The sequence below is a fragment of the Aythya ferina genome (assembly GCF_964211825.1).
Source record: "Aythya ferina genome assembly, chromosome: 6".
Taxonomy (NCBI): Eukaryota; Metazoa; Chordata; class Aves; order Anseriformes; family Anatidae; genus Aythya; species Aythya ferina.
In genome coordinates, this window is record NC_140303.1 from 39,639,537 (window position 1) to 39,655,511 (window position 15,975).

The 15,975-nt window shown below is 41.1% G+C and overlaps 1 protein-coding gene across 1 annotated transcript in view; it reads left to right on the forward strand.

The window, feature by feature from the left end:
• The window catches only part of KIF5C (kinesin family member 5C), a 61,934-nt gene that overhangs the window by 13,828 nt on the left and 32,131 nt on the right, over window positions 1-15,975 (forward strand). The window contains exons 4-11 of the mRNA XM_084523143.1: window positions 2,207-2,311; window positions 4,713-4,761; window positions 5,657-5,712; window positions 6,639-6,726; window positions 8,146-8,270; window positions 9,052-9,156; window positions 9,501-9,649; window positions 13,732-13,880. Coding sequence (XP_084379269.1) covers window positions 2,207-2,311; window positions 4,713-4,761; window positions 5,657-5,712; window positions 6,639-6,726; window positions 8,146-8,270; window positions 9,052-9,156; window positions 9,501-9,649; window positions 13,732-13,880 — 826 coding nt within the window. The remainder of the gene's footprint in view (window positions 1-2,206; window positions 2,312-4,712; window positions 4,762-5,656; window positions 5,713-6,638; window positions 6,727-8,145; window positions 8,271-9,051; window positions 9,157-9,500; window positions 9,650-13,731; window positions 13,881-15,975) is intronic.

A 15,975-nucleotide genomic window follows, 5' to 3' on the forward strand; every position in this document is an offset into this window, starting at 1 on the left:
CTCCTTACAAATCACCTTACTTTTTCACTTCAGTGGAAAGTGCATGTAGTACAGAGCTTCCCGAGGTTAGGAGGACATGTAGCTGAATACTTTATGAGTTGCCACCTCCTCGGAGCCCAGGCAGTGACTGGGGATACGTTTACCCAGCGCAGCGGTGCCCAGCTTGCCTCACCTCTCTGCAGGAAAAAAATGACAAAGCTTTGAATTCTCACAGCTCTGGGGCTGAGCTAGCAACCCAAGGCACACTCCAAGAGACCCCTTTCCATTACACAGCAGGAGGCACCGTGTGGCTCCTGTGCCTCTGGTTCTGTAGCTGCCTTTGCTAGCTTGGGGTTCTTGCATTAGTGGGGCCACGCCTTTGGTTGCATACATGAGCAGTGGAGAAATACCACCAAATCTCTGCTTATCCTAGTTTAGGAAAAGCTCCTTTATCCTTTTGGGGAAAGCTGTCTCTGTGCAGCAACACAGGGTGGGGAGTCAGTCGGTTTTGGTAGGACATCAGGGACTTCTCCAGCGAGGAGGGGTGAATGGTGTCGAAGCTGTGTTGTGGTGTCTGCTCAGTACCAGCGTTGCATAAAGGATCTGAGCTTTGTGCAATGAAGTCTTTGCTGGCAAGGCAAAACAAAGAGCTGGGTTTTGTTTTGAGTGTGCTCATAGGATTTTTTCCCCCCTCCATCAGGGATTTAGTCATCATCCTCTTTTCCAGTTTTCTTGGTCTGCAATTTGGACACCATATATTGTACAGCAAGGACTTTGTAGGTTTAGCAGAGCTGTATATGGTGTAGCATTTAACTGCTTCCACTGCAGAAGTTAATGTTATTTGTGCAATATGAATAAAATATTGCTGGTTTAGGTACAGCTGAGTGCTGCTTCATAGGGAAGGCAGTCAGCAAAGTAAACGGTTGCTCTCTTTCAGCTCCTTCCCCCCAAGATGTGTAGTTCAAAGGGAGAAGCCTAGTAATTGCTTTAAATTCAAGCTTGGAGATAGAGGGAAAGAGAGTGTCAGTTCTTCGTGGTTAATTTCCTTCAACTTCAGTTCAATGCTTAGAAGCAGACTTTCATTTCAGCAGCTTTAGCATAAAGGAAGGGATGCCTGGGAAGACCACGTTGTGGTACACCAGGAAAGGCTGAGTGTGACCCCCTCAGTCACAGGCATGCACAACTGGGAGACGTCTGCATGCGTGGCTTTCTTCCCGTGGTGCTAAACATTTCCTGTTCTTTAATCATTTTTAGCAATTCCCGATCAAATCCAAATTCCCATGGTTCAGAATCGTATGGGCACCCATTAGATTTTTAATAATTCCCTACCAGGATTTGGAGGTGCTTGATGGTGCTGATGCTGTCGGTAATACTTGGAGTGTTAAGGTCTCGAAGATCAGAAGGTAAAGGATGATTTTGAGACCCAATGCTCTGATGGAGCATTTACTAGAATGCTGCTTCTTGCGTATTTATGCAGTTTCAGTAAACTTGTAGAAATAACAGTCCAGTGTATGCTGTAGTCAGAAGAGGTTTTTATTTCAGGTTGGTATTTTTATTCAGTTTTCAGCAGGTGTTAGCTTTCCTGTTGTACCAGAGTTTTCTTCAAATCGAGCAACGCAACTAAAAGGAGCCCTGCAGCCAGGGCACTTGTTGTGTTTATTTAATATTTAGTTCCTCAAAGACCAGAGGAAGGTAGTTGTGCAAATTAGCATGGGGAACAGTGCTGTGTGTAAGGCACAGTTGTCTGGCAGCAGGCCGAGCGAGCTAAAATCAGAATATATTACTCTAATCCCCAAGTCCCCACAATGCAGCTTTCCCGTTAGCTTTTATTGGCAAAAGAAAAGTGCGATGCTTTAAGGCTTCGTGTTTCTGACGTGTTTCCAAATAGCTGATTTGTAGCAGGGAGCACCAGTAATCGTCAGGGTGGGTTGTTTGTGTTTGTTCCTCTCCCTTAAGCCAGAGCGTGGCAATGTACGTAGCAGCAGGGCAGCGTGCTTCACACGAGAGGTAGGGGCTGCCAAAGCAAACAGGTGCTCTGCTGGGTGAGGAGCGCCAACTTTGAATCATTCTGCCACCTTTTATGTGCACTTACATGAAGCAAATCCCCACGGAGCAGCAGGCGTGTTTGCAGAGCCCCACCGTAGGAAGGTGTGTTTGAACAAGGCTTTCTCTTTGCTTGTGCCAGAGCGATGCTTTCCGCGTTACAGTTTGCTTTCTACCTCCGCAGGGGAAGCTGCATGACCCCCAGCTCATGGGAATCATTCCAAGAATTGCACACGACATCTTTGATCACATCTATTCCATGGATGAAAACCTGGAGTTTCACATAAAGGTAATTCGGGATGGCACGTTATGTAATGGGCCAGGTGCAGGAAAGCTGTGCTGGATGTGCGGTCTGCATTATGGTACAGCGTTTGCTGCAGGATTTGTCCTTTCTCCTTTTTATGATTCAAACAACTGGTGCTTTACCGTGGACATTTATAGGAAATAACCCAATGCAATTAGTAGCCTTCAGAATTTTTTTGAGTGTATTTTTTGCTAGGCCACTGATTGCTGTGTCTTTCACCATGGTTTGTAGGCTAGGCAGCAGGGTAGGAAAGCATCATGAGGACGAGATTATTTCACTGCAGCTTCTTCAGAGACTGTGCTACAGCTCCTCCAGTTATAACCACAAATACCACTCATCTGCATGGCATTTGAGAGAGTACTGGAGTGTTGTTCCTACCTCAAGCACACAGTGTCCTCTGTAGTGTGTGGGTTTGAAATGGAGGAGAGCTGGCTTTAGGCATTTATACCGAAAGATGTTCTGAAGTCATTTTTACGGATGGGCTTCTTAAGATGATGGACTTGGTTTCAGTTTGAACAGCTAATAGGATTTTCCCTGTCCCTGTTGTGATCCCAAACACAATCTCTCAAATCCTCTGAGTGACCTTTTCGTTCCTACTGTTCATCCAGCTCCTGGGGAGTTCTCCTCTGTCCCAGAGGTTAGAGGATGAATATTTCTGGGCATAAATTTGTTGATAATCTGGCAGAGTACCTCTGCACCAGATAATGATCTCCTGGAAGGGCGAGGTCACTTTGTACCGAGAGCGTTCACAGCAGCGCCTGTTCACATGCGTGCTCATGAAGTACAGACGGAAGAAGTAACCTTATGAAGTATGAATAAACCACTTAAATATTTGAACAGACCTTAGTTTGTAAAATATTGAGCTCCTCAAGAAGAGACACGTATGAATTTTCATGAAAATGGTTTCCAAAGGAGTGACACTGATTTCTTTTCATCATCTGTAAAACGCTCCTGTACCTATTGCCATTCTACATGATAGCGTTTTGATACCGACAGCCGGGGACCCCCTTGTACACGACACCAGGCACAGTCAATTCCTGTCCCAGCAGCAGATTATCATTTTATAAATCACATTCTGCCAGCACCGAACTGTTTCAGCGGTTTCCCATCACGGTTGACATCTATGAATATTAGAACAGAAAAGCTGCCTAAGTAGCAGTGAATGAGTGAGCGCTTATACAAGGAGCTGTCACGTAGGGGGAAGCACGTTCTGTCACTGGCAGCGAGAATGGAGCCAGACTGCCACACTCTCTTAATAACTAAGCCAACTTTGAAAATTAATATCATTTTTTTTTCTCCCTCTTTAATACAGACTCATTTAGAACAGGGAAGGGAACTTAACATCTCCTGTGTACGCTGCTCGTCAGCAGTGTGTTAATAGGATAATAAGAAGGCACGTGAGATGAATCTGGGTGAACCACGTTGGTGAAACGAGTGGTCCAGGAGAGGGCTTTAAATGGGACACAGATGAAACAAATGCCCAAAATTGAAACGTCTTTATTTAATAGTGATTGTCACACAGGAAGATCAACTCGTCAATTTTAAATCTATCTATATAAAAATTTATTTTTATAAGTTTATTTGTATAAATATATATAGATAGGTAGATTTATTTTTCACATGAGATAAAACTAAATTTAATAGGTAGCTAGAATTTACTGATACCTGGACTTTAGCCATTTAGTATTTAGTTAGCTAAATAATCCCTGGATAAATCTCAGTTCTGGTGCAGTTCGGCACCACCCCATAGCACATTTCTGTTTGCCTCTGTCGGAGTTGAATGCCCTTTTATGTAGATAGTCATTCATTCATTCTTTCTCTCCTTAAACATTTTTTTTTTTAGGACAATTGTCTCTTTTTGCTACAGAAAAGCTCGTTTTTCATTTGCTTTTTGAGACTTGATTCAGGGAAGAACTTTTACAATATGCTTCAGTGAAAAGTTTAATTTATTGTATGTTACTTGGGCTTGTGCTGCTGGTTTGTTAAACCAGTGAACGTGCTGCGTGCTTCTGTGCTGGTGAACATCACCGTGCCTCTTGCACTTGTCAAACTGTACCCTCGTAGTGGTGTAGCTGTAGCAACACAATATTAGATGGGTTGCGTGGATTCTGTTCAATATTTATGTCAATTTTGCCTGCGTCAAAAAATAATGAGGAAGTTTAGATTTTTCTGAAGCTTTTGTACGTCCTTTGGTGATGAATCATTGATAAATAAAGGTCGATCCCATGTCAATCATTTAAGAATACAAGTGCATTCATGAGCACGACGTAATTCAAAGTATGTGGGAGATGGGTTTTCTTTTTAGGCTGGTGCTTTTTATTTGGACACGTGTTTAAACATAGGTAGAACCATTTTTTAATTGGAATGTTTATGATTATTTAATTAGGTTTCCTACTTTGAGATTTATTTGGACAAAATAAGGGACCTCCTTGATGGTAAGTTCTACATTTCTCATGTACTAAATGGTGTTTGGTTTGCTCTAGTGTTTTCTTTCCCCTTACATGTTGACTCAGTTTAGCTGAATGATTTAGATTTAAGCTGTGTGACTGGGTTTCTGAAAGAGAATTCTGTAGTTTAAGTCATCTGACTGTTGTGAACCTACTCTGGCAGTGCTAGTTTGGTTGTAAATCAGTGAGTATGGAGATTTACAGGAGGGGCTATATCTGAGCCTTGCTCCAGTGGATTTTAGCATACCCTGCATTGGGAATGCATATTCTGATAGTTAAACTGTAATTAAAATAATTTTTAATAGCTTTTTTTTTTCCTTTTTTTAACTTAGGATACTTTCAATTCAAGTTATCCCCCCCTCCCTTTTTTTTTGGTGTTTTGCTTCCCTTAGGTAGAGATTTTTGGGAGATACCTCTGTCTTTTACAATTTGTGTGTTTGTATATGTGTGCCTTATGTTAATGAAAGTAATTTATGCTTTTCAAAATCAGGCTGAAGCCAGAGAAATACATGCTAATAGTAACACAAAAAGAACATCTATTCAAATATATATATATTTTTAATTTCAGTGAGATTTTCTCTTTCTTCTGAAAATTTTGTTGCTTTGAAGAAAACCAAATTATCCTGTGTTGATTTAATTAATACAAGCCATAAACCAAAGGTCTGTTCCATAAGGTTACCTTCAAAGAAACAAGTATAAGATCTCCAGAAAAAGAAATGAGATTTGCATACAGAAAGTGTGATAGTTGGTAAGGATTAGGAAATGACTGCGCTCTTCATTTACAAATGTAATATATTCAAAATGTTCGTGTTTGCCTGTCACGCGTATAGCTGACACACATTACCCGTGGAATATTCCTCATGATCTCCCTGTTTCTTTCTAGTGTCAAAGACAAACCTCGCTGTACATGAAGATAAAAACAGAGTTCCGTACGTTAAGGTACAGGGAGGATTTGATGCTCGGTTTTTCATTCTTTCTCAGATAACCACTGCATGCATTTATTTATGTATTTCCATTTGTATCCCAGTGTGTTTGCTGAGATGATTCAACTGACGTTCAGTTTTGAACGCTCAAGGAGCATTAGACCCTGAATTCAAACAGTTTCCTGAAATATTAATGGGCTTGAATCATTTGTTTGCTTTATTTTACTGACTTCAAGCATTTACAAGTTGTTACAGTGGTGTTAAATTTTAAGCATTCCTATTCCCGTTCCGTGTTGGGTACCAAAGAGAACATCTTGAAGAATTTTTTGTTTAATAGTTTGTTGCATAAGTGCTGTATTTTGGAACAGATTCTCGCAGTATTTAAGAACAGATTTGTTGGGCTAGGAATTCACATAAATTGCTTTATGACTTCCTGTGACCTCACTTCAATGTCATACACTTCTTGTGGACATACGTGAGCCCTAATGAAATACATATAATATTGTTCTGGTTATTCTGACCCCGGAGAGGGGAAAAAAAAAAGTGAAATAATTCCCTCACTAATATGTTGCAGTAATGCAGAGAAAGAGGCCTCTTTGTAGAGTGAGAGAGAAGAACCCTTTTGGGTATGTGATCTAACCCAGATTAGTAATAGGAATATGTGCTGTATAATTCCACGTGTGCTAAGCATAGGGGGTCTCTTCTGGTGCATGTTAGGATTTGACTGGGTATTGAATTTTGTGAAAAAATATTCTCTCAAGCTATCCTGTCAACTCCTCCTGAGAGTCATACAAAGGCAATTTTGGTCCATCACCTTGCTAATGGTCATAAGGGATGCTGATGATTCTTTTGCTTATCCATCCGTGCTAAATGTTCTTCTTGACAGCATTTGAGTACCAGTATGCCTCTAAACTCTTCTGTGTTTGATTTGCATCTTTCCAGGGTTGTACAGAAAGATTTGTATCTAGTCCTGAAGAGGTTTTGGATGTGATAGATGAAGGGAAAGCTAACCGCCACGTAGCTGTAACAAGTAGGTATTCTGTGGGCGCTTCCCTGCCCGAAAGGTCTGGGTGGCTGTTGCTTCCTAGTGGTACACTGATTCCTAATGGTCACAAAGTGTGTTGAGTTAATTATGTGAATGATCTGATGGTGCACAGATTTTAACATTTTAAAATTAATAGAATTGTTCTTTTTTACAGTTTTACTGATTACAGTAACATTTGCTACGAGAACGCCTGAATTTAGCATACAGCATTTGTATACGGTATACAAAAAAGCCAAAATACCCTTTTTTCATGCAGTGTTGATGCTTCAAAACTACAAATAAATGAGCATGTGTTCATATGATCTTCGTGCTACAAGTCAAATCTCAGAGCAATTCATTGATCAAAACAGAAGGCAAAGACTGCAGAGCAATTATTTTTGTTCCAGAATAAGCTCCTGTGCTCTGTGTTTTATCAGTGCTTGTCTGTTTAACTCTGGTGACTTACCCCAGTGAGGCAGCAACTTGGACAGAGTTCCCATGATGGGAAAACTAACAAATCTTCCTAAATGGAAAATAATCACTTCAACCTGTCCCAAGTTTGTGGATATTCTGTGCTACATGCAAGCTGGTAGCATTGCAGTGATGCAAAAGGCAGGCATCTTTTGGCTTGTTTCCCAATTAATGCTTTAAGATGTCTTTGATCAAATCAGGGAGATTGGCAGAACCTCAGCATGTAACTCAAATTTTGCTGATTTCTCCCATTTGCATCACTGGGAAAGTGAATGGGAAAAAGATTGTAGTGGAGTTTATAGTAACAGAAATAGAAAATACAGAGGAGAAAGTGATTGATTCTTAATGTGTTGGTTTTGCTACTGTATGAAAACTGCCCAGCTTCTTTTTAGAGCTTTGTAATTCTCTTTATATATTTTTTTTTGCTCAGATTAAAATTCTTTCTCTGTCCAGAATGCTGAATACACATTCTTATCACAGCTCTGTGTCTAAATAGCATCTATTATATTGCACGGGGTTTTGTGTGTGCGCACTGTATACTCATGAAGAAACACAAAGGAGAGAACCTTTATTTTCTTCTGTATCTATGAAATGCTATTCTGTTGTACTTACTATTTTATTTCTTAATACTATTTCTGGTCAAGTTTTGCTGCTTAGGGGAAAAAAATAAATTATGTTTTAAGAAAAGGAAGGGGAGGGGAAAACAAAAAAGCTCATTTTCCAAGGTTGTTATTTATCACAAATCTGGTTAATTTAGGACATGACAGAAGTAAGAGCTCATTCCATGGTCCATGGGTGATAGCTGCAGCTCTTGGTGCAGCTCCAGGTCTGGACTTTCCAGGGAATGGGCTCTTATTTTGGAGTTTGTTAGCCACAGGCTAGCACTGAAATAGAATTGCCTGTCAGATTTTAATGTCACTTACACAATTCTTTTAAAATGTGATTCCTGTGCAGATATGAACGAACACAGCTCTAGAAGTCACAGTATCTTCCTTATTAACATTAAACAAGAGAATGTGGAAACTGAGAAGAAACTGAGTGGAAAACTTTACCTGGTAGACTTGGCTGGAAGCGAGAAGGTAATCTGTCTTCGTGAAGTGGGATCACTAAACTCACCGTGTGAATCTGGATCAGTCCAGAACTGTCTTATCTAACACGTTAGCATTAGTATGCCAATCCTATTTTTCTTTAATATGGGATGCATAAAAGGAACAAATCAGAATTGTTTATTGGTAAGAAATGGAAAGAAAAGCACCAAAATCAACAAAAAGGCAAAAATCTGCAATATATCTTCATTTATAGGCGGGGGGAGGAGAGAGAGGGGAAAAATGACTGTGGTGAAGGCTAAAGAAGTGCTCTTCCCACAATACGAGGCTTCTCAGCTGAGCCACCTTGGGGCTGCAGTTTGTGGACCAGCAAACCCTGAGTATGAGCAAGGGGATGCTTCTTCTACTCTGACATTCTTGGTTCATGCAAGCAAAATAAAAAGCCAAAATGCTTTTTTTGTGTGTGGTGTATGCAGTGCTACCAGGAGTGCCCTGAGAACGTAGCTGTGGTGTCATTTGCAGCCCCCCCTGTATGGACAGGCTGGTCTAGAAAGTGGTCCCCAAGTGCCCTCAGCAGCTTTTCCCTCACCAAAGTAAGGGTGAACTTGACCTTACACTGGAAGAAAGGCAGATGTATTGCAGGCTTTTGATACCAAAGTGCACGTAAAATCTCCTCCTTCATGCTGAGGATAAGCTCGCTGTGTTGTTCTTCCAGGAGCATCTTTAATTGTTGCACTACCTCCACCTGCGTTGTAGCTGTGTTTGTCCAGCCTTGTAGTAGCTAAGCCTGACTGTTGCTCGCTCTCTTTGGTAGGTCAGCAAAACTGGAGCGGAGGGCGCTGTTCTCGATGAAGCTAAAAATATCAATAAGTCTTTGTCTGCTCTGGGCAATGTGATATCTGCCTTGGCAGAAGGAACTGTAAGTAATCCCGTTTTGTGCTGTTTCGGAATAACTTTCTATTTATCTTTATCGTGCACATAAAAAATAAGCTAATGTTTCGGTTCAGAAGGAAGAAAATCTTAGCTTTCCAACCATAAACCAAAAATGCTTTTAGTATTCTACTAAAGATAAGAGACTAATTGTCAGTGATACCACTTGAGTGGTTATCCAGTGCAATACATCTTAGCACAACCAAACCTATTGCGCTTCAGATCTGTGTGCTTCAAAGCCCACAAAGCCTGTCCTTGTTGACTCACGTTCTCTGTTATTTGTGTATCACTATTTTAAAAATTGTTCATTTATCTTATTTGTATTTTGATTAGAAAACTCACGTTCCGTACCGAGACAGCAAAATGACCCGAATACTTCAGGATTCCCTAGGTGGCAACTGCAGAACCACCATTGTGATATGCTGTTCTCCTTCTATTTTCAATGAAGCAGAAACGAAGTCGACCTTAATGTTTGGACAACGGTGAGTCCTGCTCGGCATCAAGCTAGATGACACTGACGTGTGCTCTTCCATATATTCTGAAGTAGATGTGCTGAGGGGATTTAGATGAGAAGGCAATTTTAAGTATGGAGGTTGTGGTTTCTGGAGTTGGTCAAAAAATAGTAGCGGAGAGCTTGAGGAAACTGTCTCTTTATTCTCTACGGTACCAGAAAAATAAATGTTAATGTTGGCCAACAACTGCACTACTTAGAAGCTCTGCTAATTTCTCATGCAGAAAGTACAAAGTGTTTTAGGAGTTCTTTGAAGTTTTATGGGGAAGATAATGGTATTGGGCAGTGTTCTGGGGGCTGACTTTATCTGGTAGTGCTCTTGATGCTTTTAAGATGTGTCTTCTCTTTGAATGGCATCTCAACGATTCTTGTTATGGTTCCAAAAACCAGTAATTTTAACTATTAATTAAGAGAAAATGAAAAATGTGGACTCAGAGTACTGTTGACAATTTTGATAGATTGCTGTCACAGCTGGCTGACATTTTTATATGTTTGGGGTTTCTTAACAATTTACTAACAAGTCATCAGGAACAAGCAAGGATAAAATAAATGTGGAAGTGGTCAGAGAACATTTCTCTTGTGTATGTATTCATTGGCAATAATCACATGAAACAAATCTGGCAAGGTTGCTAAAATAGGTCAGGCTCGTTTCGTAATTACTGCTTTTGTTGTGACAGATGAGAACTCTGATACTTTGGAAAATCACTCCCTTTGTTTTGTATGTGTTTATTTGTATAAGAGCCGACAGAAAAAAATACTAGCAATTTGTGATTGTTTGAGATTATTTGTTTAACAGCTTGCACTTTGTCTTTGACAGTAGGTTCCGTTTTCCACTTGGCATAATTTTTACATTAAAATCAACACCGTTAGGAAGCATTTTATATTGGAAGGTAAAATCGTGGATAAAAGATTAATCTGACAATCTTCTATTAGTTCACCGCCCCACTTTTAGCCTTTAATGTGAGCTTTTCCTGAGATTTTAGTGAAGGAAGATGATTCATTTAGTGCATTCACTAAGAGCACATAAAAATACAGGATGGGCCGTGAAGGGCAAACAGATTCAGCTGGGTGTAGCCCCTCTTAATGAACAGGTCTGAGGATTAGGGCTGAGGCTGCAGGTTAATGCTGGAGGACAGTTCTGCAATGCTGTCCCAATCTGGCATTGCCAGAAATGCTGTTAACTTGTCAGCTGCTGCTGGGATTTGTGGAAGGCCGGGTAGGACCCGTGTGCTGCAAGCCAGGTAGCTGTAAAAGGCATGAATTCCTCTGAGCTCTGCTTCCTATGGCATGTAATGAAATATGAAGTGGTAACAGCTCTGAAATATAACGAGTTGCAGTTCCTGGTGGTGGTGAAAGTTTAAATATTTTGATGGTTCGCAGTTTAAACCTCCACATGTACAGCTTCCTGACTTGAGATGATTTCAGACAAGTGTGAATCTCACACCTCGGTAAAACTAAAGAGCAGTCCCAAAGTTCCTGCTAATTCCTTCTGGATAAGTGCAATTAAGCAGCTGAAGTGGCATTTCATTTTCAATCAACCCACAGGTACTGGGTCAGGGTTCAGCCTGCTGCCTGTTTCGTTGAACTCTGCTGGTAAAGTTTGGAAGTAAAAAGAAAGGTGAGCTGTAAAATGTCACAGTTCAGAGGAAGGGGATTAAAGGGCTGCATAGCATGTTTTAGTGTGTTTATTTTAAATCTCTACGTTCATGAAGGGGCTTGCTTTTGGTCTGTAATGGATAACCACACTCCAGGATCTCTGGGAACTTGTTTGCGTGCGTATGTAAGGGAGTGTGAGTAGGGGAAGTCCAGCTTCCATCTTCTTTCAGCTTACATTTCTCTTGGTTTCATTTCTCTTTTCAGTAATCAGTAAAACTTGCCTTTCTGTTCAGAAGGCAGAATGATTTCCAGACTCACTCTCTACACCTTGAATATCAGAGCTTTGAGCTGACTGCTGAAAGCAGCATGGGGAATTTACCTGCTAAATGAGCTGTCCATCAAACTAGAAGCAACCAACTAGAATATAGCCACGTACTAGATATAGTTAATGCTCTGCTAGGAAGAGGAAGAGGTTTGTCTTTTAAATCTATAAAATATTCCTTATTGTGGACTAGGACGTCAGCTGAAGGAACTGGGAAAACAGTTAAACGCTTTGTGAGAGTGGTTGGCTGGGCTTTAATGCGGTGGTCTTTGTTTTTTTCCTGCTTAAAAGCTGTGGAGTTGTGCTGAAACACGAGGTCCTGGGGAGCATTTAACTGTAAGGAAGGCACACGCTATACAAACACAGTGGTGTCTGTCAGCAGCTGAATAGGAATATTGCTGTCTGCGGGACACGGTTTCATTTACGGTCTCTTTGGCTGTGGTGTTTTGTTTTCCTGGTGTGACACCGTTAAGGGCTGAATAACGTTAAAAAAAAGGAATATGACTCACGGCTGATTGCTGGCTCCTCCATTTTTCCTAGCAGCAAAGAAATATCACCACTGAAATAAGCGTCGGGAGTAAAATTCATCTTCACGGGCCCAGCTGTGCTAATCAATAAGTGCTCCTCTATTAGCAACGACTTCTTTTTGCTCCATCTTTTTTGTGTTTTTATGTTGTTTTTAATTGCAGTTACTAGTAGATGCTTCATCCATCGTTAGTGTAATGCAGGTGATAAATTCCATGGTGTGGCATTTTTTCCCCACTGCAGTTAAAGGAGTGGAAACCTGAGCCAGGCTTTTAGCAGAATAATATGAAACAATTATGTAAAAGCTACCCATTAGGCGTCTGCATCCTCTAAAATCCAGGGTGATTTTAAAATTCTTCTAAGGTAATAAAACTTGTGCACAGCACATAGTGCGAGTCACTGGAGTATGAGGCACACGTATGGAAGCGCTTCCCTGCTGCCACAGGAAAGCTTCAGGATTTTAAGTAATTGGCCATATTTAGAAGATGTTTTGGGACCATTAAGTGGAGCTGCAAAGAAAAGAAAGACCAGGGGCCCTCCCCAAGGGAGAGGCAGTCAGTGTATCTCTAGCTGACACTTAGAGCTTGGCCTGTGTATTGGCATTTCAGCCTCTACTTTACAACCTGGTGCTGGGTTTGTCTGTTACTCCATTAATTAAAGAGAGACTGAATCTCTGATGTGTTTGATAACACTGATTCGTTCTGGAAACACTCAGGGGCTGAGCAGTGAGGAGCAAAGATCTGAAGTTTTCTTTCATGCCCATTTGTTAGTTTTTTTTCCCCCCTTTCGAAAGCAGTTTTGCTAGAGGAGATGCTCTGCATTTTTTCTGCTTGTCCTGCATTCGCTAGTGCCATTGTCTGTGTTCAGCTGCAGCTACGCAGTTTCACAGCAGTGAGTGGTGGTGATTGTTCGAAGGGTTTAGGTTTGGGGATTTGTGCCTAGGGTTGCAGTAACCAGTGTTACTGCTCACGGCAGCAGAGGTCGAGCTCCAGCTTCCCACTGCCAGCCTTCCAGCCAAACAATCCCCCAGTTCCCCAGTGGTGACCAGTGGCTCTCCTCTCCTTCCCTCTTTCCAGCCCCAAAAATGCACTTAAAAATGCTGGTAGGTTTTTTAGAAGGATAAATTTCCATATCCCTACCTCACTGCGTTGACATCGTTCATGCCATAATGCCTAAAATCCAGCTCAGTTGTGGTGACAGAGTTTAAGGGATAGTCAGGGCAAGCCTGTGGTCAGATGCTCAGTGGGATACTGAGCAATTCATCCCAGAAGGAGCTGAAAATAATGAGGTGACACCTTACTTAGCAGAGCAGTAAAGTCCTTATTCTAAGAACAGTTTTCAGAGCTTTTCCTCTTACAAGAAATCTAGAGAGGCAGATCCATGCTTTACTGGAGGCTGCTGGATTTCAAGGCAGGAAGATTACTCCTGAGGCTTCAAGATAGTAATACCACTGAGGTTGTGAGAGAAGATTGAATTGTGACATTGCATTTCAGAAAATAAACTGCAAATGCTTAGTGGTTTCCCTTTGTGTAATAGAAAATTTTCTGAGTCTCTACCATTACGTTGAGATACAAGTTGCAAAGCCACTGACACCTATTTCTGTTACCCAGAGCCAAGACTATCAAGAACACAGTCTCTGTGAATCTGGAGCTGACTGCAGAGGAGTGGAAGAAAAAGTACGAGAAGGAAAAAGACAAAAACAAGAGCCTAAAGAACGTTATCCAGCATCTGGAGCTGGAACTGAATAGGTGGAGGAATGGTAAGTACGGAAAATAGGGATGTGTGTTTGTCTTCATATTTTTAAGTTACATGTGGTTAAGTCTTGCCTTAAATCACTAATTCTAAACTCACTGTTCAGAGTTGTAGTTCACTTTTGTGTTTGCGAGGTGTATTGAGGAAGCAGAACATGTTCCCCTACTTGTGGTGGAGAAGCCAGACCAATCCTGTGTTATTTCAGGACTGCCCAGTGACCACGTGGCTGCTCAGTTTGTGCTGGGGCTCTCCGGTGCTGTGTGGAGCAGAAGAGGCCACGTGATCTAACACTAATCCAGCAGCTCGTACCAAAGCCTTCCTAAACTTACAGCAGGGAAATTTTTACTAGAAAAATCTAAATTCCAAGACTAATACTCATCATTGCCTATATTTATGTAATGTGTGAGAATTATCTAACCGACAGCATTTTCACAGCATCCAAAACCTTTGATCCAAAACCCTATCACCTTTGGCCACGAAGTTGGTGCTGGCCACGGACTTGTCTTTCCCAGTTATTGCCCTCAGCATCTGCTCATGGGCTTCTCCTTTCTTTTCCTCCACCCAGTGAGTAATAATAGTAACTGAAGGGCAAAGAAAACCAAAAACAGGGAAGGCAGCAACAGACATTTTCAGAATTTACCTTTTTATATGCACCAGGCTGGCATGCTGTCAGATGTGGAGTACACAGACAGGCATTGATAATTCTAACAATGATAGTAGTATTAAATTAATAAGGAAAAGGTAAAATTTCATTTTTTTTACAAAGCACTGTGCTGCTCAGGCAAGAGAATAAGTTCTATTGTGCTTCAAGGTAAGTAGAATTTATGTTTCCTTATATAATTGAATATAATACTAGAATAAGTAGTCCTCTGGTACGGTGTTTAGGAGTGTTTCTGGTTAGAAGAATCATCAGTTGTCTCTTTCTGTGGCTTCTAAGTGCAATTTATGTAAGAACAGCTGGTTTTTTGCTTAGCAACTGCTGTTCAGGTTAAGTTATGAGATTAAGTTCCAGTTGCTAAGGAGAAAGCATGTTTTCATGCGTAACATATTACATTATTTTTTTTTATATAAAATCTGGAACTCGTACAAATAATTTTATTTCCGTCCTTCCTTTTATTTTTAAAACTGGGAAAAGGAAGAGAAACTAAACCAAACCAAAACCTAATCCCCAATAAGCAACAAACAAACAAATATCCCCCTCTAAAGCCCAAGCAAACCAGCCCTGCACCCCTCTTGCACCCTGAAATTCCAGCAAACCCACAACAGCAAAGTGCTGCTTCTCTGGAGTTATTTTTATTTTCTAAAGTGTTTGTCATCCAGACCCTGTGTGTTGATGCTTCTAGCAGTAACTCTGGCAAACACGAGGCACGTGAAGTGAGAACAAATCTGTGGTTTAATTAGTAGGCACAAATTGTCTTGCAACAGTCAAGTCTGGTTTTGAGCATCATGGGTGAGATCCCTCCGTATGTAGAAGATAATACCCGACCTTTAAGGGTGCAGAAATTGTTTCCTTCTTTCAGCTCCCGGTGCTGTTTGCTCGCCTCTCATATCAGCTCCTTACCTAATGACTGCTTTCTGCATCTTCCTCTGGAGGCTCGGACCGCTTTAGCACAGGGAATACTTCCCTTATCTGCATAGTAAAATTGCTATGGAGACGGTGGGTCTGCTGGTGGTGCAGGGGAGCTCTGGGAATTTATGGCACTTTCATGTTCCGCGTTTCAGGCTGTGTTTGCTAAATGCGGCTTCTGTAATTTCCTTCCCATCCTAGAAACGTTTTGGGAGAAAAAACTTGCACAGAGCTGTCTTATATGCTGTTTAAACAACCCTTAGTAAAAGGTTGTCTCTATTGTTTTGTCTAAATATGCACACGCCACCTCTGCCCCTGCATCTGCCCTGCTTTTCTCGGTGGCGTTACCAAGCGATACATTAAATGCATTCAAAACACTATTGATCTCTCGTCTGACCTTCCGCAATAGCATTGTTTGGAAGGAGATTCTGTCAAAGGAGGCTCTTTCCAAAGGAAATTATAGCAAAAACGACATCAAATACAAGATAGATGCATAAATATTCCACTGGTGTAGCTTGGTCTAGAAACAAAGCAA